At 39.3% G+C, this 24,725-nt stretch overlaps 1 protein-coding gene across 1 annotated transcript; it reads right to left on the bottom strand.

Moving 5' to 3' along the window:
- Window positions 1-555: 555 nt before the first annotated feature.
- Window positions 556-22,224, bottom strand: hhipl1 (HHIP-like 1). Its single transcript, XM_084568979.1, has 9 exons — window positions 21,738-22,224; window positions 19,170-19,816; window positions 18,855-18,998; window positions 18,112-18,440; window positions 16,353-16,479; window positions 2,247-2,392; window positions 2,062-2,143; window positions 1,483-1,565; window positions 556-1,357 (listed from the first exon to the last, which is right to left on the bottom strand). Exons 1-9 carry the CDS (start codon window positions 22,050-22,052, stop codon window positions 792-794), a joined length of 2,439 nt encoding a protein of 812 aa, XP_084425105.1. The 5' UTR covers window positions 22,053-22,224; the 3' UTR covers window positions 556-791.
- Window positions 22,225-24,725: the final 2,501 nt, after the last annotated feature.

Here is a 24,725-nt window from a genome sequence, read left to right as displayed (position 1 = left end):
TATGGTCCAGTGGGAGGGGCCAAGCCTTTAAATGGAGGGTTTCTACACTGCCCAGGGAGTCAGAGAAGGGCTGTGGTGCTGTGTAGACCTAACGGTGTTGGGCTTGTACTTTATAAATATATTTTCTGCAGCATTTTTGTATTATTTGTTTGCTCACATTTCCATGGATGGTATCCAACGGGCAATAAACCACTTCCTCTTTTGCATCAAATGTACTCTGTGTTGCAACTTTTTTTGACATTTTTAAGGTTCAACTACACTTTTTCCAGTCAGCCTTCTGGCATACTACCTTCAGCGGTACAGACCAGAAAGCTTTTATTCAGATTCATTTATCAAAGGGATATCATTACACAGCCATTCATTCAGGTGTAACAAATCAAGGAAAACACATACACAGAAGTGCACATCCATATTAAGCAGTGAAGTTAACAATAGAAAAAATAAATTCATATAAACTTTAACTTTCAGTAAGGATAGACAATAATGTGTAATACTGTCAAGTAATGAAGCTCTTGGTTTGGCTAGAGCGTTTGATATTATTAATTCATTCCATTAGGCTATCTCATAGACAACCTCTGGACTTTTTTGATGAAAGGATAATTTTTGTTATTGTTTACAATTTGCCTCAACATTCATAATTTAGATTATGACTTGGTGAAAGATTTGCAATCACTTGTTTTATTACAAATAATAACTGTTTACATGTCACGACTCATAGTTATATCATCAGGTTAGTCCAGATGAGAGAGAACCAGTTTAATTTATGATAATTAGCTCTGACTTCATAATAGTCAAACTTCTACAATGTGCTCTGAGTTGGCACAAATCACTCCAGCATCTTCATGGTGGGCACAGTTATGAGTCCCCACACCAGCATGTTGGCAGTCCAGCAGGGTGGACTCGGTCCCTTCACACTGAACGTCATCCAGAAGAATCTGCAGATGTTTTCCTTCACCAAACTCAGAGTTCTTGGATGCCTTTAGAGTATACTGGAACCCCAGCTGCTGACAAACCACTCTAGCATTGTTAGTGGTCCACAGGTCATCACACACAGTGCCCCACTCTCCGTTAATGTAGATCTCCACCCGTCCACGGTCATTGCGGCCTAGTTCATCTCCTACCACCCTCACTGCTCCATTCTGGAACTCAGTTGCACCTTTGACTCTGGATTTGTTCTTTCTACGCTGGCCCCTCCGCCTGGATTTTGTGGATGGTTTGGTAGTGGTTGTGGCAGGTGCAGAGGTGGTCAGGTTTCCTAATCCAGCTCGATAATCAATGTACTCTTGGAGCGAGAAATAGGCATTTGTGGGTTCTGGCACTGGCTGGTTTTTATTTGGTGGCTCCATGAGTATCAATTCTAATGGAAAATTGAAGATTAAAGATTTTAAAAATGACACAAAATTATGACAAATGGTAAACAAATGAATAACATTTTTTATTTGTAGTAAAACTTAAACATAAGGATTTTGTAGGCGGACTTACTTTCCTGAGGAACAAACTTGATGAGATTACTTTTAATTCTGACAGGTAGAGTATCATAATGACATTGTGTCGGTGGAGCACGTCTGAAAAAACAATGGACAAAACTATTTTTTTCCACTGTGGACAGGGTTAGGGTTCGGGTTAGGTAATGCATTTCTACTCACTTATCAAAAACCATTTGTCCCCTCTAACTTCATATTTTTAAGTTTACATTCTTGCAAAAAATTCTAAAGACTGTTTTCTTTTCTTTTTTTCTTTGAGTTCTTTTAATAATATTTGAGCAGAAAGAACCAAGGGCTGTGAGAGAAGGAATAAAAGCTTGCATGGTTAATTTTTCCTCATTGTTAAAATATCTATAATTATATATAAAATATGTTGAAGTATCCCCCAAAGTGGTGTACCACATCCAATCCCAGTACATCTGCACATCTCTCTGATTGGCCGAGTAATTTTTTGGAAACAAATGTGTTTTATAAATCCATTCACAAGAAACAGATCTGCAATTAGTAGTCTCTCACCACAGAGAACAGTTCCTATACATAGCTAATGGTATTTCCAAGACAGGATTTTATCACTCACCTTGAGGGATCCACCACTTTATAAATAACTCCTGAGGGTGACGTGGCACTTGGTATTCCAGTGGACAAAAAGTACAGCTCGCCTGAGGGAAATCAAAATATTATATTATCAGGCTGTTACAGCACATTCAAAAGTTGATGAAACAGATGAAAAAGAAGCTGGAAAGAAGTTTTATTATTCATTACCAGATTCATCCTCAGCAAAGGAGATGATGTACTGGTGATAGTTGTTTATTAGTCCAGGGAAGACACAAGTCATGCCAATCCCCATACAGATCTCATTATAATTCCATTTTCCCGTGCTTTTGTCCTCCTGCAGACTCATCAAACGCCTGAAACAGAAATAGTCCACAATCGCTAATGTTCAGTGCAAGTCATGTTAATTTATGATGGTGCAATGGGTCTTTTGCATGAATTGTGCATACGCACAGATCGTAATTGTGTGCATGCAGAATTGAACTTTTTTAGCATTTATCAGTGCTTGTGTATTTTCTATTGGTTCTTAAGTCAGATCAGTATTTAAGTTAAATTATAATTGTTTACGTGTGGTTAAACAATACTCACAAAAGGCAACTTGTGTTTTCTGTGGAATTACACAATCAGCTTAATTAAAATATATTCAAACTAGGGCTGTCAATCGATTTAAAAAAAATTAACTAACTAATCGCACAAATTTCTGCAATTAATCGCGATTAATTTATCAATAAATTAATTGCATTTTTCTACTTAAGACTGAAGCTTATAATGAATATTTATTTATGTAAAATCATCAAATTAATGTAGAATAAACACAGAGAAAGTATATTTATATTCAAAAACCTTTTTAATGGCTTGAAGTGTATACATGCATAGTGCAAAATACAAACAAGAATGAGGAAAGATACTGTTGAAAGTTTGGAACATTGAACATTGAACATTTTTCACTCCATAGACAAAATTTACTTAGTCCTTCTTTACACGCCAGTTACTGAGGCAGACCAGTTTGTTTACGTTATCAGGGGACAAAGAAGCTTGCTTCTTTTGAATGATGTGGCCTGAGAGTGAGAACAATCTCTCACAAGGCACTGTGGTTGCAGGGGTTGACAGGTACTTGCGTGCAATGGGTGCCAGCCTGAGATGTGCTCCTTCTCTCTTTGACCACCATTGTAGTGGACACCCCTCTATGTCCATTTTTGGCTCCGCTTTGTAGCGATCCAGACAATGCTCTATGGACTCCTCCTTGTCATCTGTATCTGAATCAGAAGAACCCAGCAAGATGGAAGTCCTCCTCTTCTTTGGCGACGGCTCCTCTGTTGTCTCAGCAGGGGGTTGTTGCACGTGTCTCTCTCATCATCAAGTCACATACTGAAGCCCACACATCACTCCTTTCATCTTTTGGAAGGCACTTAAGGTCTTTAAACCTCAGGACAAGGGCAGTAGTGATCTTCAGCCATTTGAGGTTGGCGCTATCCTTCCGTTGAGCTAGGTCTGTGGTAAAGGCCTTCTTGAACCTCAGAACATAAACTGGATCATCGTCTGACGTGACAGAGAGAGGGAGAGAGAAAAAACAACATGCACACACACACACACACACACACACACACACGAGATGGAGAGAGAGAGAAAGAGAGAGAGAGAGAGGTGACAGAGAGAGAGGTGACAGAGAGAGAGAGAGAGAAAATTCTTGCTTAAGTCCGTGGTCAACTTGCTGTTCGGTTAATTCCTGTGCGTTAGATGGACTATGCTTAAAGTGCCTGACAATCTTGCGACATTTGGCCAGAACACTTTCAAATCCACTGTCTTTAAGTGAGACTGTGACCGTTCTTTGCAGACAGTGGGCCATGCAAGGCAGGTGTTCAAATGGAAGTAGCCTCGCGGCACCAACCATGTTACAAGCGCTGTCAGTGCCGAGTGTGGTCAACTTTTCCTTAATTTCCCATTCATTTGCAACATCCAGAAAATGGTTAGCACATGCCTCGGCATAATGTCGCTCCTCGGTTTTACTTACAGTAAGTGCAAACGACTGCAGAGTCCAGTCTTGATCAATGAAATGCGCTGTGATGCCCAAATAATTATCGTTGTTGACAGACATCCAGTGGTCACCTGTGAGAGCGATGTGCTTGGCTTGCTCAAGCATGTTCGTCCGCTGTGCCCTCTCATCCTCATACAATTTGTGTATTCTTGACATGATGGTTCCTCTCGAGGGTAAATTATAAGAGGTATCTCCCGATGCAACACACATTACTTCTCTCAGTCCATCATCCTCTACTGTGCTAACTGGGCGGCAGTTTTTAACTATCCAAGTAACCAAGGAATTGGTTAACTTTTCACTTACAGGTTTCGTTATTCGCCCACGAGTGCCACACTCCTGTAGTGTAGACTGGCGAGGTCCCGTGGAGGTAATTTCAGCAGGGTGTTTTGCTTTGAGGTGATACGTTAAAGACGTGTTACTTCTGTGGTAATTGAATTCGGCTTTGCAAACTGTGCAAATTGCCTTTGTTTTGTCCAACGAGCCGTCAGGCAACTTTTTAAAATGAAACTTTCCCCCTAAAAGTCCGTCCTTGTCCATCTTTCTGCCATAGACTCTCCTTTGGTTAGGATGGATGTTTGCCCGGTGTGCCCACGCACGTGACCAAAGGTTATAGGTTAATGCATTAAATGTTTAAAATTAATTGCCAAAATTAACGCGTTAACTTTGACAGCACTAATCCAAACATTACAAATGTGTATTCGTGCTTACCACTGTCATCAAATATGGCAAGTTAATGGCTAATTATTTTTTTATGGCATTAGAGCAGTATAACTGCAAAGCTCATATTTTGTAAAGTATATACCCAAACTTAATCAAACTTCATGTCATTGATAATAATATGATTCTGTACAAGCACCCCAACTTTTGTGACCCTTGGTCTCTAGGGGGCGCTACAAAAGCAACATTTCAATATCTCAAAAACTGCAATAGCTAACTTAATGAAATTTGGCAAAATTTAGATGCCCATCAAGTTGCGTGACTTAGGTCTACAGGGGACGCTACACGTGACACGCAAATATTCCATGTGACTTTAAGGCCTATAACTTTTAAAGTGTTCATCCAATCCTTATGAAACAGACGTCATTATAATGTGCTTGTGTACAATCAGGCCAAGTTTCATGAAATTCTGGCTGTAGGGGGCGCTACAACGACTACATGATTATATCTCACAAACCACCACAGTAAACTGCTTGACATTTGACAATAATAATCTGTGGATGACTCCTTACAAGCCCACCAGGTTTCGTGCAATACGGTCTATAGGGGGCGCTACTGGTGACTTATGCCTCTGCGTCCCGCTGGGGATGAATTCGCCACTGCATGGACCCCTTAATGATCGCTTCCAATCATCTAGTATTTGTTTTTATTTTTTTGACAGTCTCAGTAGCCAGAGCTGCCTGCAGACATTGGAGACTATTTCCAGGTTAACCTGAATGTTTGATGTGTCTGAATGTAAGTTTCTCTCACATTTCATTAAATACTAAAAAAAAAAAAAAAAAAAAAAATCTATGTCCTTCTTAGTGCTGCCTACCTATACTTTGCTTTATGCTTTTTCTCCATTTGCCGGGGTATGTTTAACAGCTTAAAAGCCCATACAACCTAGTTTACCTATGGGTACCAATAAAGTAACCTGAACCTGAACCTGAACATTAGAAGGCGATGGTAACCATGGACACCATATATAGTTAATGGTTTTCCAGAACCAAAGAGCGGAGTGACCTTAGCCATGGTGACAGAGTCCAATCCTCCTTGACACGAAGAAAATGAGAGTGGAAATGGTATACATGGAAAGTTTCCTACGCCCGGTAGTGGTGGGCAGATTGATCCAAATGTAATGAGATCGATACTTAAGTTTCAGTTTCTCTCGTTTCATTTAAGAGGAGACCTGACTGTGTTTGTCTAAATGCTGCTGATGTCACAGAGCAGAGCAGGCTCATTTTGCTCCTCCTCCCCCTCTCGTGTGTTTGTTGTACTGTCACGTGACTCCACGGCACCAGGTAACCAAACACCGCCCACCGCTACCAGCCAGGCCCGACCAGCAGCAGCGCATTACACACAGCGCAGAGACGGAGCAGGAGAGTGGCAGAGAGAAAGAGTAGGGCTGTTTGGTTATATTTTCAGGCCAAAAATGAAACGATAGCAAGTTGCACTATTTATAAAACGGCTGTAAGATACAGTGGTAACACAACAAACTTCTATAAGCATATGGGAATTTTTAAAATCCCCCACCCCCTGGCCCCGACAGACCCCCGAAAAGAAGAAGAAATGAGCACTAAAGGTAAAAAGTGTGGTCTTAGGGCCTGTCCACACAGAAACGCAGAAACGCAAAAGTTTTGCATCGTTTTGGCGATCGTCCGCATGTATCCTGTAAACGCATAGCCCTAAAACGCACTTTTCTGAAAACGGGTCCCAGGGTGGAGAAATTCGAAAACGCACCTCTTGCGTTTCTGTGTAGACAGACAGAAACGGAGAAAACGATGACGTCATCGCCACACCCCCGTGCAGCCTTCCACCTCCCGCGAGACGTCTCATAACAACATCAACAACAATGGCGGACTACATGCTAGTTTTCCTGCTGGAGAAGATATTGAGCCTATTAGGGTTACTAGGGCAACATATCATGCTCCTGTGCCACCACGCTGAGCAAAAAAGGCGATTTGTAAACAGCGCTCAAAATTTGTGCGCATGCTCCGCCTCTTCCTCTCCATTTTTGGTGAATTTCTGAAACTGAAACAGCGCCACCTATAGGCCTGGAATATGAAGTAGCGTTTTCAGTCGTGCTGAAACAGATCTGTGTGGACGCGGATATTTCTTGAAACGATGCCATCGAAAACGGAGAGGGAAAAGATCGTTTTCGTACGTGTGGACGTGGCCTTATTTTTGTATTGTATTGTACTTCCTAAACACTTCCTTACATTATTTGTAATATTTGTTGTGGAATGATAATGTTGTACACTTTGTTTATTTAAGAAAAAAAAATCCAGAAAGAAGTGCAATGAAGGGAGAGATTTAGTTTTATAATTGTATTGTAGTTTCTGAACACTCGGCCTGAAAAATAATTTGTTTTTATTTGTCCTCAAGTGATCATTTTGTGTTGTTTCTGATCAAAAACTTTTATTGTGATAATAACGTATTTTCTATTTACTTATAATTTTTTCCCAAATTCTGTACTGGATTTAAACTGATTAATAATCCAAAAGGACTATTCAGACTGGTGATGCATCCACCGTAATTATTAAAAAGTATCGATATCGGTATCGGTATCCGTATCCGTATCCGTATCGGCGATACTGGCCCTGTATTTACTTGGTATTGGATTGATACCAAATCTAGCGGTATCGCACACCACTATCGCGCCTAGAACAACCCCAAGAACCTCGAGTAATAAAAGTTGTAACTGCCACCTTACAGCTTTTCCACCTCTCCATTATCAGTCTCGAACAGTACTAATTTAGAGAAAATAAAGGAGGTGCAATAATGTGTTGTTTTCATGGCCCTTATTATTTGGATTTGTGTATATGAAATTTTACCAACAGGATGACTCAGCTGACTATTTAATATTCTTTGTTTTTTAATTTCTGTTATCTTTGGTAAAACTAAACATTCCATTTTCATGCAAAGTTACAATCAATGTCAATGTCAATAATAAATCCACTAACTTCCAAAAGGATTTGGTCTGATCACAGTGTCGGAAACAAATGAAAAAGAGTGACAATCCCGTCATTTATTGGTCAAATGTATTTATATGGTGGAGGGTCTCCACCATATAAATACTTTGGTGGAGGCCAAAGTATTTATTATATTTGGCCTCTACTAGAGGCCTCTACTAGAGGCCAAATATAATTCCAGGTCTTTAACAGAGCTGTTCCAGTATGTAACCACGTAAGGAATAGTAATTATTTATATCACTTTGGGAATGTACTCTGCTTATTCACCTTTTGTTGTGTGGAGACTGTATCCAACTGCATTCTGCAGTTTGGACCTTTCTGAATTTCCGACAACATTTCTTCAGTATTCGTATTCTGCTTTCCCAAATCTGAAATTGTTGTCATGACTCAGTGTGATGGAACACCTTCTCTGCTTCTGTGAAACATGGCTCAGACCGAGGACCCCGACGACTCTAATACACCGACAGGCTACACAGTTTTGTGAGGGAGCTGCACTCACTCCCTCAACTGTCAGGTCAGCTCTTTATTTATTTATTTGAATATTTACTTTTATTTAGAATATTTCTTTGTGTTACTTAACTAAATATGGATCCTGTTTAGTTGACTAATAGATGTACTTAAGTTAATATATTTTCCTTCAGTTGTTTGGTTCATTGGTGTTTGTTTGGTTTGATTTTTAACCATTCTCTCTTTTGGAGGTTTTCCTTTTGGAGCTGGTGCTCAAGAAGCGTGCACTTGAATGCCACACATTCACCAGGTGCTTCCAATCTAGACTGCACCATCTAGAATTTGGAGGGGGAGAGAGGTGGATTGCTTTCTTTTGTATTTTCTTTTATGTTAAGCCTTAACATTAATTAATATTTGCTTTGAAGTTTTGCATTTAAAAGGGTTTCATTTCTGTTAAGGCATTCTGTCAGCTCTGAGTTCTGGTTCATGGTCGTTTGGGGGAACTTTTTGCTTCTTCAGAAGGCTTCTCTCATTCTGTGGGGGTAAAAACTAGTGATGGCCAGACACTGATTCAAAGGTTCATTACTGGAAGCTTCAATGACACAGTGCTCTAGTAGGACACCTAGTGGACAATAAAATGTAGTACAATGGAGACGTGTCTTACTGGTTCATGCATGTATGGGACTTGATTTGCAATGCACATCCACTGCATGGATATGTGGTTTAAAGCTGATAATAAATAAATTATATACATATAACAATAACATACATAAAAAATAATCAATGGGAATTGAACCCTTGCTTCACTAACGGAATACCATTGTTTTTTCAATGTACCACTAGCTCCTTTTGTATTGCACTACTGTTGTTGGACGGTTTTGATTTACGTCACTACTACACTCTATGAATCTTTGCTAATTTACATCAATGTTTATGTTACGGCGCTTACAGCAACTATTTTCATTTGCTCTTGGTATAATGGTTTAGTAGTGTTAGATATTTGTACTGAATGCAACACTGTCAAACCAAATCTCTCTTGACTCAGTCATTATTTGCTTCAAAGACTCATCTCATCTCTCCCGAAGAGCCGAGACAACCAAACCAGTGACAGGGTTTCTGAATGAAGCGGTGAAATGGTTCATACGTCATAAAACACGTGATTTGTCCGAACCAAAACTACAGTATACACGCACTTCTGACTCAGAGTCTGAGTGAGAGTTAGAAAAATAGGACTGTATAGCACATTTATGTTTGATTGTTCTAGACTACTGTATGGTTTCAAGTGGATACAATAATAATAAAAATCATAATGATAACGATACTAGTTATTTCTATCTACCAATCTAGTGTTATCTAACTATGTACTCATTTATCTATATTTCTCTGTATCTTACTATCTATCTACAATGATTCTCCACAAAATATGCAATCTGATAAAACACTACTAACTCTCAAAGGAAGTACTGTAACACCAACAACAGCAACAAACCAAACTACTCTGCAAAGAAACATTCAAATGAACACCACTAATTAGGGATAGGATATCCGGGATATCCCTGAACACACTCGATCCGGCCAGGTGATTCACATGACAAACCGAACCCATCAGGTGATTCGTTTACCCGCTGAAGCACTTAAACTGCTTCGAACGTCACTCAAGTGCTTCAAACGTTACTAGTCACGTGACCAAACCACGCTTCAGCACAGTGGTTTGATACAATTGCTTCATGAGCTACCGCGCATGTGTCGGAGCCTCGGGTGTCAGAGGACCATCACTACTAAAAACATCAACCCTAACGGGTCTTCAGAGCTGATCGTACGGTGGCTGAGTGACAAAACCCGTGGAGGAGGAACGGCGATTCTTGTCAAGTAGTTCTGGTGTACCGACACAAAGGTGATATCTCAGTTCTGTTTCGAAGATGCGGAATATATCACTGAAGTGTAGGCCATTTTATTTACAGAGAGAACTGCAGTGCACCAATACTGAGTATTGTTTAAATTCACTCCTCTGCCAACGAGGAAAACGCAGCAAATACACAACATGATAGATGGACAGGAGAAGACATAACCAGATGTCGACCTTGTAGATTTGGGGGATTTCATCCACTGCAATCTCAAAAAAAAAAAAAAAAAGAACATGCCAAAACTCAAACAATTCGTCAATTTTCCCACTAGGGAAACAACACTCTGGACCACTGCTACTGCAGCATCAGAAGAGCATACAATGCTGTCCCCAAACCTCATTTTGGTAAGTCTGACCATCTGGCAATTCTGCCACAGCCCAAGTACACCTCAAGACTATTTCCAGTCACAATCAGAACTGTTAAAACATGACTGAGAGTGGACTGGCAGACCTGAAGGGTGTCTGGAGGTCACAGACATTAACATTTTCAAAGAAGGAACATACAGTATTCATGATTACACATAGGGGAGAGTAGGGTAATTTGTGCCAAGGGGCAAGTAGTGCCACCCCTGTTATCTAGAAAACTATAGAAGAAGTTGGTCATGTGAACACATATTTTTGAAGAGGCATCCATTTCACTCATCCTGTAAAGAAGGGAGACACATGGCTTGAGAGGTAAGCACATTTAAGTTAAAATGGCTGTGGCTCAGTAGGTAGAGCGGGTTGTCCAGGAACCAGAGGGTTAGCGGTTCGATCCCCGGAATGTGCCACATGCCGAAGTGTCCTTGAGCAAGACACTGAACCCCCAGTTGCTCCCAGTGCGTGGCACTGGTGTGTGAATGTGTGAGTGCTTGTGTGAGCGAATGGGTAGATGTGTCTGTGACTGTAAAGCGCTTTGAGTACCAATAGGTAGAAAAGCGCTATATAAAAGCAAGGCCATTTACCATTTACCAAAAAAACAATGTTTTGCCCTCCAAAGTAAAATATCTATGATCAAGGGTTTTTGATTGCTGTGTTTGAACAATTATAGACAACTTTGAAAACAGTCCACACATGTTTTAGTGCTTTAGTAAGCTACAGCATGAGTCTATACAGTTAGCATGATGCCAGCTCAAAACAGCTGGGGGATGCATTTTTTTCAAAATGGTGGGTCTGGGGTAATTTGTGCCAAAGGGCCTGGGTTAAGTTGTGCAAGTGGCACAACTTAACCCAGGCCCTTTGGCACAAACAACTTATGATTATTTACTATATATTGGTTTATCGTATTCTATTGTTATTGTACATTGTATTCTTACATTTGATCACTAAAACTATGTGATATTCTAAATTTTAGACCATCATGGCACGCAAATACAAATGGAAGACAGACAGGGTTTCAAAAGAGCAGTGAAAGAGGTGCAACAGGGGAAGACCACACGTCAGGTTGGAAAGGAGATGAAGATCTGCAGGATGACCATAAAAAGATATATGGATAAGAAAAAAATAGGAGAAGTAACAAAGCCAGTTCTGTGAAAGAACAGCAGCTACCAAACAAGTCTTCAATGAGACCATGGAGAAAGAGCTTGTTGACCATATTAAGACACTAGCAGCAATGTTTCATGGCATAGGTGCCATGAAATGCCGTGAACTGGCTTTTGAGTTCGCACAAAGAAATAACATTGACATGCCTGCCAGCTGGACCAGAGACAAAAAAGCAGGTTAGATGAAGTATAGGTTATTGGATAGTTAATTGGAGCGGATAGTTTCAACTTAGCCTAAATCTGAATGTAAACTGCAATGTGCTGATAAACGTTTAACCTTTTCTAGGACCTGATTGGTTCAATGCCTTTAAAGCACGATAATTATGGACAATTATCAATGGCACAATTTACCCCAGTGTATTCTCTCTAATGGCACAACTCGAAATTCCTTAACAGTAGGTGGCAGTAGGTGGCAAAGTTTATTTACATATGCTAATTTAGCATGGCGAAATGCATGAGTTCTGGATTTTCTTATACTGAAGAAGTGAGTGCTGCTTAATTTTCTTCAATGCACAATGTTTTTCAGTGTTTACCGACTGATAAGCTAATCAGAAGAAAAGTTAATTTTGTATACTTGAATCCTTTTGTTTGTGGATAAAAACTGCTACTGAAGAAACTGATTTTTTTCCATAGTGCAATGTTTGTTGACATCGATTCAGTAAGTAAGCATTCTCAGTTAAACGTACATTATTTGAGTTTTTTACGCATTTAATTGCAGTTTGCATTCCAAACAACTTGAGACATTAGTCAGTGCATGATTTCTTGGAACACCGATTACACGGATGCACACGTCGGAGCTCGAGGAATCGGAAGAAAGCACGTTGCTAGGACTGAGGGAAGGCAAATTTTATTTTAAAAAAACTACCTCATGGAAGCCTTGATGAAAGCGGGGTTTTGTGAAAATTGTGCAAAAAAAAAAAAGTTTGCATACCACCGAAGCACTTCAACCCGGTACCGTCTAAATGCAAAGCATGTTGCAGTGAGCACAGAAACCGCCGGAGCTGTTAGCACTAGCAGTCCCAGTCCGAGTACGGACAGGACCTGTCGGCAACCCAAACATTTTTTTAATTTTTTATTTTTTTTACCAGTTAAAATCAATACTGTTCTGAAAAAGTATTTAAAATACTTACAGTGACACTTTAACTTTAGGACTGTTCAGTTTTGGCCAGGGATATTTTCTTTCTTTTTCTACTGTTTCGAATTGAAATGCAATTAAATGCATTTTTCCAGACTTTAAAAGAGTTTGAGTTTACAATATTCATGTCTGTGTCTATTATTTGATTCAGTCGTCCACAATAATCCAGTTAAATTAAAAAAATTTGCTTTTGGGGGCAAATATTGTTATGCGATAAAATGTGATTAATCAAGATTAATTAATCACAAAGCCTCTAATTAATAAGATTCCTTTTTTTAAAATCAGTCCCACCCCTCATTTTTGTATTTATATATTTGTTAGTCGCACTTTCTTATTTCATGTATTTTGCATGAAAACACCAACTGAGTCTGTTAAAAATAGCTGTTACTGAAATGTTCAGCCTTATGATTAAAGCTTGAATAAGTGACTAAATAGTTTTAATAGGACATTGTTATATATTCAATGAGTGGGTACTCAGCTAAAGCTACATATTTTGAGTGTTTTTGAAACTACTTCTCAGTAGTTTGACTTAGTGCATAAAAGCACTGTTGAATCTGTTAAAAAAGGCTGAAGTTAGTGAAGTGAAGAGTTTTGGTTTTAATTAAAATGCCACTAATTGAGCATAAAAGTGAATAGTTCCCTCTCTAGCATCACCACTTGCTGGTCGTTTTGATTTATCATTACATTTGATTTGGTTTTTTGTGTGTGTGTGTTTTCATACAGTAATATTCTGTTCTACTATCTCAGGTTCAAACTACACAATCTTTTCATTTAATAAATTTGAAAAGTTGAAGATTTTCTTTGATTTGAGTCGCAGCTTGTCATTAACGGGTGAGTGGTGGGTCCTGAAGCCAGACCAGTTGAGAACCACTGATTCAAGGGGCCAAAGTGGACCTGACAGTCACAAGTTCCTCTGTCTTCAAGTGTCAGCAGACCTAAACTGGGCCACAAACACCAGGGCCCGTATTCCTAAAGATTCTGAGAATCCTTAGGCTCCTAACTTAGCCTAAAAATTCCTTGCTAGGAGTCTTAGCTTAGGAGTGATTCCAGAAAATTCTCAAAGAACTCTGAGCAAGAAATGCACAGAAACTCTTATCTTAGTGAGGAGGTGTGGTTGACCCCGTTGCTAGGTATGAGTCATCACTTCAAGAGGTGTGATTGGTTGATCCTAAAATCTAGATAAAAATACACTTTTTCAATAGACTTAATAATAGAATCTAATCACTATGAAGACTGTGTAATTATAAATAATATTTTACATAAAAATAAATAAATAGTAAGCTTTAAAAAATATCATACAAAATGTGTGAATACTCCCACTTGCACAGTATTCACATGCTGATAGTTCTATTTATTTGCTTCCATTCATTTACCATGCTGGTCATTTTTGCCCTTCATCCATTTGGTATTAATGAGGGTAAAATGGCTCAGCTTTCATCAATTTCTGTGATTGCTAACCGGCCTAGAAGAAGCAGTGTTGGTTGGCGTTCAAATCTTTCACAAACCGAACAGCAGTGGAGAAGAAAAGAAGAAGAAAAACCAACTGGACAGAGGAACAGTGTTTGCTTATGGCTGAACTGGTCAACGAGAATCCCTCCCTGCTCTTAACAGATCTCACCTTAGGAGCTCTCTTAAGAGCTAAGACGCTTTAGGAATACCTTTTATCTTTACTAGGATCTACTCTTAACTTTGAGGGGAAATTCTTAGAAAACTTCATGATTCTAAGAATTTTCTTAGAATCTGGCCACTTGGAGCAACTCTTTGCACTAAAAATCTTTAGGAATACGGCCAAAGGGCTACAGTGAAGAAGGCACAGCAGCAGCTTTATTTCATGAGGCTTCTAAAGAAGGGCAGACTCAGACGTCAGCCCCTCACCCAGGCCTACAGAGGACTCATTGAGAGCATTCTCACTAGTACGGTATGGTTTGGAAACATCACCATGGCTGAGAGAAAAGCTCTTCAACGAGTTATCAAGAGTGCAGAAATGATCATCGGCTCTGACCTCCCCTCCATGGAAACGCTCTACTCTGTGGGCGGCTGTGGCTCAGTAGGTAGAGCGGGTTGTCCACGAACCAGAGAGTTAGCTCCTTGAGCAAGACACTGAACCCCCAGTTGCTCCCAGTGCATGGCACTGGTGTGTGAATGTGCGTGCTTGTGTGAGCGAATGGGTAGATGTGTCTGTGAGTAAAGCGCTTTGAGTACCAATAGGTAGAAAAGCGCTATATAAAAGCAAGGCCATTTACCATTTACTCACTAGGGGTTGAACGACTTCCAATTTTTTAAAGTCCACTAATATGTGGTGAAAGTTGAATTGACATGACTAGTCGATGACATCACATATAAAAACACAGTAGAAAGTAATGCTTTGCAACAGCAATTAAAAAAATCTATATTCTTGACCTGAATATTGAAGCACAAAGGAAGTTATGGAGGCTTTTCTGCAAGGTAAACACCGTCAGTCTGACATTTCTAAAACGGATCTGAAAACACCCTTTGGAACCACAGCGACAACGTCAACTAATAGAACACAACAGAACTGAACATAAACACATGAGCTTATCAATACTGTGCACTGCAGATATCTATAGCCTATATAAATCGGCTCCGTCAGCAGCGTTTAAAAGTACTTCACAGCGTGTTGTAAAATAGGATAATGTAGCCAGAATAAAAAAATGCGGTAGGCTCTATCTCCGAAGTCTTTTGTGTGTATAGCAGCTAAAGGTCTAATAACTTTAGACAATGAAATTCACCAGCAAATTGTTAATTGTCAATGTCAGGTGTGAACACAGGCACTTAAAGCTGGCTACTTTCGATTAGATTACCCAGGTTGGATGTTCATGCAAATTGTGAACAGAGCCACTCACCTTTTTAGGATTTAGGATCACCAATTAGCCTAACAAGCCTGCCCAGAACCCAGAGCACCCATGGACGTAGATCATTATTTACAAAACTAATAAAGAGCATATGGCAGAGTAAGCCAATTAATTAAAGCATTGTGAATGTTTTATAAGTTTATTGAGGTTTTTGCAGCCCCAAATATAAAGTGACTACTATTTATATTTAAATTACCCATAAATAACCACAGTGTAAAAGGTATGACACACGATTGTTATCTTATATCTCGTAAAAGGGTTGTAAATATCGAACTATTTAGTAGTACATTGAAAACAGCTTATTAACACACTTTTAATGTAAAATGTTGAAAATCACAGAATTACCAAAATATATAAAATTAGTTATTGTCTGTAACATGAAACTGATACTATATATCTCTAATGCGCTGAAGAAGACGCTGTACCCAAACGCATAGGCTTGTTTTTTTTTTTTTTTTATATGAACCAAATAAACAAGACAAACAAAATATATTTTGATATCCTTGATAAAGAAGTTTGAGATGGCTAACAGACAAACGTAAAAAGTATTCCCTAGTTCATTGTGTTTTGGCTTCTTTTAGGTCTATTTGGTTGTCTATTTATTTATGTTAATTATTTTGTTTGGATAACGTACCATGCCTCTGCAGCACCTTTTGTTCACCCTCTATCCAGTTACCATTAAATAGAATTTTCTTCCTGCCTTGTGCCATAGTGTGTCTTGTGTTTGGGTCCTACCCGCTCATGAAGTCTCCGAATATGTACATTCCATTGAGATTGGGATATTCACAACCCCGGTACACAAACCCACCAGTCACTGACTTGCCCATCTTGTGAGGGTATGCATAAATAGGCAGGACATCATCTGTGGGACAAAAATAAAAAATAAACAAAAAGTCGTTATTGGTATTACTATCTCTTATTTTGATAAGTATTTGTCCATGATCGGTGACATTATGTTTAAGTTGAGCAGTTATTTTAGTCAAATTTCAAGGGTCATTGTGAGTAAGCCAATGGTTATACAATTTTTATATATATCAAGTCTTAAAATATACAGTATATCAAACAAGACATGAAAAAAAGGAAACAAACAGCCCATATTATGTAAATTACAATTCGCAGCTACGTGGGCTGGAGGTCAGTGCACTGTTCATCAAAGGTTGACAGTTAACAGTCTAGGTTTGGGAAATATTATGTTGTAAGTGAACAGCTGTCATGGCAATTGACATGATTGGTTCTTGGAAAATCTGTCTCAGTCTCATGCCTCTCTCTCAAAAAATTGAATCAAAATGAAAGTCACCAAGAGATAACGCCTTCTTCATTAAAACACATACACACAATGGTGACAAGCCGCTGTAACAATACAGTAGGCTCCTGTTCTGATTTGCAATACAAAGGAATGTGCGGTCGACACGCAGGAGTGTGCGGTCTACCACCTGTTCAAAACATGCTGTATAAGAACCTCTTACTGTGTGTGCTTCCTAATAACTGTTTATTTTGGACTAGTCTATGTGATGTTTATGGACCAGTGCAGGGTTTAATATACAGTATAAAAAAATGCTATCGACACAGTAAATCTGAACGTTACAATTCAAGCTAATAATCTAACATCTTTTATCCTTGGGATCTACCCCAGCAATTTAAACCTCCAGAAAATGAATTAGAATTAAAAGTGTTACGTAAAGTTTATGTGTCAAATATTTTATATTAGTTTGTTGACTACCTAAATAGCCCTTTAAATAAAACAACCCTGCCCACCAAACCCCCTTTTACATCCAGAATCGCTGTTATGTAACTATGGAGAAATATGTATTAAGTAAACATATTCTCCCTTTCACTATCACTTTACACTACACTATACTTCACAGAATCTGAGCGCTGTGCCTCATCTTCATACGTAGTGCTTTGCTTTTATCTGCTGGGTACATGTTGGTACTACAGATAACAAACATGATGCAGCTATTTGCACGCCATCCAGCCTCCATTGCATCGGGATCGGGACCACTGTTCGTCCCAGCCATACAGTCTGTGGTACCAGCCAGCCCAGGTAGCCGGTAGCTAATATCATTTGGTGCCAGCCTAGCACCCACTGGTGGTATGTAGCTGTATAGCTACGGAGGCACACAGACAAATCTCCACGCGCATTTGCAAATCAGAAGTACATTGTAGCCACATTCCCTTTTCAAATGTAGAAAAAGTTTAGCACAATTTCAGTATTTTGGTTATCCAAATGGGCAAATGGAGACGAGAGAAATTTTTACGAAGCCTTTTGCAGAATATGTGTGCATTGTGACATTTCTACAAACTATTGGTACAGTTACTGTATAGTGAAGGGACTGATATTATGGGTGAGAATTAAAATGTAAATTTATGAGTATATGAGGTATTGGAGAAATATACATGCTATTTAGCTAGGAATGGATAATGGATAACTATAAGCCATTAACAATGAGTAGGAAAAAGGATAATAGTATACAACTATATGTAGCATGCCTACCTAGTGAGCTGTTGGCACACAGCTTTTTATCATAGCAGGAAAAGCCTTCTTTTGCTCTCCAGCCATAATTCCGACCTTTCTCAATAATGTCGATTTCTTCAAACTTGTTCTGGCCTACATCCCCACAGAAGATTCGGCCTTTGCCCTCTTTGGTCAAAGGGTCACCCCGGTCCACTGAGCATCTCCACATATTACGGACACCGAAAGCATAAATCTCAGGTCGTGCTCCCTGCTCAAGTATGAAAGGGTTATCTGAAGGAATTCTGTACAACGGTCCTCTCTCGTTGTCATCCACATCAATGCGAAGAACTTTACCCAAAAGAGCTGACCTAGAATAGATGTAGCAGAGTACAATAAAGTATCTTTTATGTCAAATGTACAGAAATATGCAATTATTCTTTATAAATTGTTTTGCAAAATTTTATAAATTTAGACATACCATTTGGTTCACATATATTCAGACTGTTACATGCTCCGTTCTCCCACACCCTATTAGAAGTAAATCGTCTTTGTCTCATGGTGTCTTTGAGTTGTTCCCTGGAAAATCTAATATTCTCCAAGAATACTCTCAAATTAAACCAGAGTCGAAATTTTAAGCCCACGTTCATCCTCTAACTTTAAGTTGAATATGTATTGTTCAACTTAAATAGCTAAAATAAAAAAAATGACTCAGTGTTGAAACATACATGGACCAAACAGTAATTTACGTTCTCTAATCTATCTATCTAATCTGACTTCCTTACTTGTTCTGAGCATTCCCATATTCTCCAAATGGATCTCCAGCCATTCCTCCATCACCTGTGAAAATGTACAAGTAGCCATCATCTGCAAATAGCAGCTGTCCTCCATTGTGGTTGGATGCCGGTTCATCAATCTCCAGAATAACTCTGGGAATAAAATGGAAACAACAAATAAAAAAGGGAAAGGATCAGGTATAAACAATGTGTGCACACAGATTGTTTCTTTGAAAACTGGTGTAAAATAAATGTTGTTAGCATTTCAGGTCATTGAAAAAGCAGTTACTCCTCTTTAAACTTGCATCTACAAAGCATACTTACCGCTCAGAGGCATGATCTACCACATTCATGTCATTGGCTGACACGCGGAACTCACTGATCCTGATCCTCTCGTCAAAACCAATCTCTACTGAGTAATATACATACAACTTCCCATTGTACTTGTACTTGGGGTGAAAAGTGAGTCCGAGAAAGCCCCTTTCATCACCTTCCCATGATGATGTTAAGACGGCCTTAGTAATATTTAAAAATGGTCTCTCCAATTTGGACCGATCAGGAAGGTAGGTCCACACCAAGCCCACCTGTTCTGCCACAAAGAACCTATGTGTGCCATCATTGGCATGCACCATAGCTAGCGGATTTCGCAGCCCGTTGGCCACTTCTTCCAGGCACAGCTGCAGGCAACCGTCTGAGTCTGACTGAACCTGGCCCAGGTTTTGGGTGAGCTTCTGGTTGCTGAGCAGATGAGGATAGCAGTAGTCCACATCATCTTGCTCCAGGTATTGGCAGAGACGACTCTGGTCTTCTTTGACTTTCGCCATATGTGGGTCATCAGACAAGAGAGGGATGGTGAATTGGCACTTTTTCCAAAACTGCGAGCAGTAGTTAGGGCAGAGACCAGGGATGGTCCTGACTGGGGTGCTCGGGTCTTCAGCATCAAAGAGGTGGGCTGCAAAGGGAGAACACTCCTGATATCACAGACAGATGGAGAAGAGATATGATGAGAGGAGGAGAACAGTACTGTATAGAGGATATTAGTGTAAATCTACTTATGTCATGTTATGTTTAACCAAGCAACAAACCTCTGGTTGAAAATCAAGCCAGTGTGGAATTGCTTAAAACTGCAGTTCCTCAAATGGCTCACATGAGGTTAGGCTATAAAGGTCTACACAATCACTATAGACCTTCTATGTTAAAATGTCAAAATTACAGCGGAAATAAACATGTTTACAGCTTAGTACAAACTGACACAACAACATGTCATAAAAGCGACAGTTACATAAAAATAAAATACTTATATAACAGTTGTATAAAAATGCTGAAAGTTATCCATAGTAAAGAGTGTGGGCACTTTGAGTTACAAATGGGTGTCACACATGCTTGTCAGCCTCAACATCACATGTCTGGCTCAGCTTCACTATGCTTAACTCATAACTCAATGAGCTTCAAAATCCTCTACACAAGTTTAACCCTAGTGAAAAGGTATAGGTGCTGTCGCATGGGTTCTTCCAAATGTATATAGAGTCAGTGAGGTTAATTTATGTTTGCACATCCTGTCTTGCTAGATATAATCTAATAGTTTGTTAAACTGACTTGAGATCATACTTAGTAAAGTTTGTCTGTAAACACATATTGTCAAAAATGGTCAACATCAGTTTTTGATATACTTCAAAAAATAATTTCTGATGGAAACACTATGTTTCCCTCACCTTGACTATTATAAGTAATAGTGCACTCAAGCGACGTTGCACAAACACTATTGGCCCCATTTTGGGTTGAACAAATTATATGTCAGTGTTTATAACGCAGGACGTTTATAAATTGCTTGACAGACTGCTTTCATGGCATAAATTAAGAGTATACCCACATCTCCATGCATCACTACACCAGTAAGGAGAAAAATAATGAAGAAAAATATTTTTCTCGAAACCGGTTTTATGTGTTTTGGCCCACAGAGGGTAGCATTAACAAGCAGAGAACACAATATGGCTACTAGAAATGCTTGACTACATCCACATGCCAGAGCCGGACCTGGAATTTGTCGTGTCTTCTTGAGTTTGTCTTCTGTTTGTTGCCTAACAAGTAAAATTCAGTGGGTTTACCAGGGCCTTTCTATGAAAACAATAGATGTTTGGAGCCATTAAACCAAAACACTGAGCTGAAAGATGCTGCTCAGTGCTTTATATAATATACGGTTACAGTTTTTGATACTTTTGTCCCCCCACTATTACCTTGAGAAAATTCCCAGTTTGGGATTAATAAAGAATCTATCTATCTATCTATCTATCATTTGTCATTCACTTGACATATTTGGCAGTAACAGAATACTGTAGGCCCATGGCATTTATAAAGTACACTGGTAAGGAATGTTTACAGTAGTAAGTGTTCATATTATTGGCATATAATTTCAGTACTGTCTTTCTAATTTTTGATCAACTTCTCACATTTTACAAAATATGACATTTTTCACTATTCAACTAAGGGTAGGCTACAGGATGAAGAGAGGCAGGTTGGCCCAGTAGGCTTGTCATGAGAACATTAAATATGCAACAGGCTACTGACATCATCTGATCATTGATACCCTAGCTGTTCAATCAAAATATCAGAATTCTCAAAGCTCCTCCTTATATCTCAGTTTACTCTTTAACTCTGACTGGTATGGGCTTTGGTTTTAAGCACTCATTGGCTGCATTTAACAGCTCTCTGTACTTTGGATTTCTTTGACGTTTTACGAAATGAATATGAGCATGTCTAATTGTTCCTCTGTTTTACAAGTAAGAAAATATGGTGGCAGGTCACCATATGTTTATTTAAGATGTAGTTGTTCTGTGTTTGGTCGCATGAAAACTTTTGGACTATGCCAAGTGACCTTTGTCCATGCATGCTTACCTGGCAGAGCAACTCCAGTACGAAACCCGCACAATTGATGTATTCGTGGGAATCAAGATTATCCATAATCTGGTAGTACTTAGTTAGCAGCTCCTGGTCTTTCTGATAATCACAACAGCCAAAGTCTTTGTACATTATGCAGAACTCTAGTTCCCTCAGCGGACGGAAGGGCGGCTTAAAATCCAAACACTGCGGGTGTAACATTACAGGTGTGAGACAAAGTATGAAAAAATTCAGAATGCCAATCGACGAGAGCCCCAGCCAAGTCGGGATGTTGTCATAACACCTCTGCATTATTGCTAGCGTCGCTAACATGGAGAACAAATATGTGCAATAACAGCGTCCCGTGTGGACTCTGCTCCGAGAATTTGTTGTTTGCGTTCTGACGCACTGAAGCGCTCCCTCAGGATGTGCTGTTATCGGGGTTGCATGCTCGATGTGGCCATCTGGTGACTGTTCCGAAGCATCAGGAGGAGCCCAAGCTGCTGTCCGATCCCTGCTTATGTTGTATAAGCAGGGCTATTCAAGCAGCTGGTAATGACACATTTCAAATCAATACAGATCAATGTGATCAAAAATATGGATTTTTAAACCACTGTTGGATACATTATTATCTTATCTTATTATCTTATCATATCTTATTTTCTTAAAATTTGGTAACTTGACAAATAACATGACATCAAAACTGCATAAAAACATAATAACAGAGCTGTAATTGAAAATAACCGTATGGAGTAGAAATGTTTATTCACTTAAATAAAAATAAAATAAATGGAATGCAAAAATAAAATAAAATTCCATAATCATTTTGATTACATTTTACTCAGGCATATCTTAACGTGCATAAGAATGTGCACAGTTGTAGCTATATGGCACATTGCAAAGTGCATTTAAGTGAATAAAAGTCTTAATACTCCAACACACTCATGGCAAATTAAACACATGTTTGGCATTTAAACTTGATGGTAAAATAATTAAGTATTTGTCAGTCTAGATAGGGTTAAATCTACATTTTCAAGTGTCAATCCTATGTTTCAGAGTTTAAATGAACTTGCACTACTCCCAAAACAATGCAAATGCTACAAGGGATGGTGCTGAAACACTGTAGGAATTTCTGAAATCTCGCAAAACGAGTTGCCATCCACATTTCTTCAATTCAATTCAGTACAGTTGGGGGCCTGCACCACTGGCTGGGCAACTCTGGGGTTGGTTCTGGGCCGCATATGACCCACGGGACGCTAATTGAATAGGCCTGACCTAAAGTATGGTGCCTGTTAATGGCTGGGATATGTTAAGCATCAAGTGGACATTTTGTCCTCATCGAATAGACAAACCCCTGTAGCTCAAATGACTGAAAAGGTTAATGCTGGTTGGGTATCACAGTCAATTTCATCTTCTGTAACCACTTGTCCTGCGAAGGGTCGTGGGGGGGCTGGAGCCTATCCCAGCTGTCAACGGACGAGAGGCGGGGTACACCCTGGACAGGTCGCCAGTCTATCGCAGGGCTAACACAGAGAGACAGTCAACCATTCATGCTCACATGCACACCTATGGCCAATATAGAGTCACCAATTAACGTTATTGCTGTGAGGCATTAGCGCTAACCACTACACCAATGTGCCGTCCTCACAGTCAATTTATTTTTCTTTACTATTAGAGTAAGCTAGTTGTCTTTGCATGTAAAATGTGCTGAACTGATGAACTGCAAGCCATATGGTAATGATCACTATGGAATGTCCATCAAATGGGTCACCTTGACTATTTTGACAATAATGATTGCACTAATGCCAGAGATCTGGTACTATATATTAGGTTATTTTATGTATGTTAAAAAGTTCTAAATTGCAGTCAGTAAGTGATGATTCAGTAATTCAGTAGTCTGATGGCCTATGGATAGAAACAGTTTTATAGTCTGGGTGTCCTTGCTCTCACACACTGTAGCGTCTGACAGGCAGCAGGAGTGTGAGCAGTATGTGCTGTGGGTGGGCACGCTATGTCATTGATGTTGTTGTGTGACCTCTTTGTTGTATATGTCCTGTTGTGATGGGAATGCTGCTTCACAGATGAATTGTGCCTTAATGACACACTGAGGAGCTTTCCTGTCCTGAATGGTGCAGCTCCCATACCTAACTGGGATAGAGTTTGTCAGGATGCTCTCCACTGTGCATCTGTAAAAGTTGCTGAGAAGTTTGGAGGATAATCCACATTTCCTCATCTTCCTTATGAAGAAGAGTAGAAGAGAAGAAGTAAAACAATCAGATCTAAATGTTCCCTGATCCTTGACCTCCTCTTAAGATTGGTACAAAAGATTCACAACCCTCACACCAAAGAATAAAATGTCGCTGTTTTGGCTCTACCCTTCATTGCAAAGGCCTCACCAAGACCCCGCTTTAAGACAAAAGTGGGTTTGGAATTCATTTCAGAGACTTCTGCTTTTAAGAAAGCGTGTGAGGAAAAACTACTTGGAACAGTACTCAGAATAAACATGGACCAGATGTCCCAGATAAATTAAAGATTTAAAGATTTATTTGGCTATGTATCCTAAGAAAAACATGGGACAAAGAAAACATTTTCCTAGGAACAAGACTCACTGAAATTTGCTCAACATTTATAATTTTGATTCACATTGTTTTTTTTTGCTCCCTTCAGCTACTGATTTACAGGCTGTCCTCTATATTGTTTTGTCTGACTTAAGAACAATTGCAGGCACATGTCCAAGCAGTAGATAGGGCACAACCCTGCCAGTTCGGTGATTTCATTTAAGCATCAAATATATAAATCACATGTCCACAATCATTAAAATACTTATTGAGGGAACATCCTTTGAAAGCGTAAGGTCTGCTGTTGTTGAAATGAAAAAAATAACATGCTGCTTTTACAGCACTTTACAATACAGGCATTGCATTATTTGTCTGTTCACTGTTTCTGTTGCAACCAATTATGAGCGAAGAGCAATTGTAGGCACATGTCCAAACAATAAACTCTTCC

The sequence above is a fragment of the Chelon labrosus genome (genome assembly GCF_963514085.1).
Source record: "Chelon labrosus genome assembly, chromosome: 20".
In the NCBI taxonomy this organism is placed as follows: Eukaryota; Metazoa; Chordata; class Actinopteri; order Mugiliformes; family Mugilidae; genus Chelon; species Chelon labrosus.
Note: the sequence above shows the minus strand (reverse complement) of the source record. Positions and strands in the feature narration are given on the sequence as shown.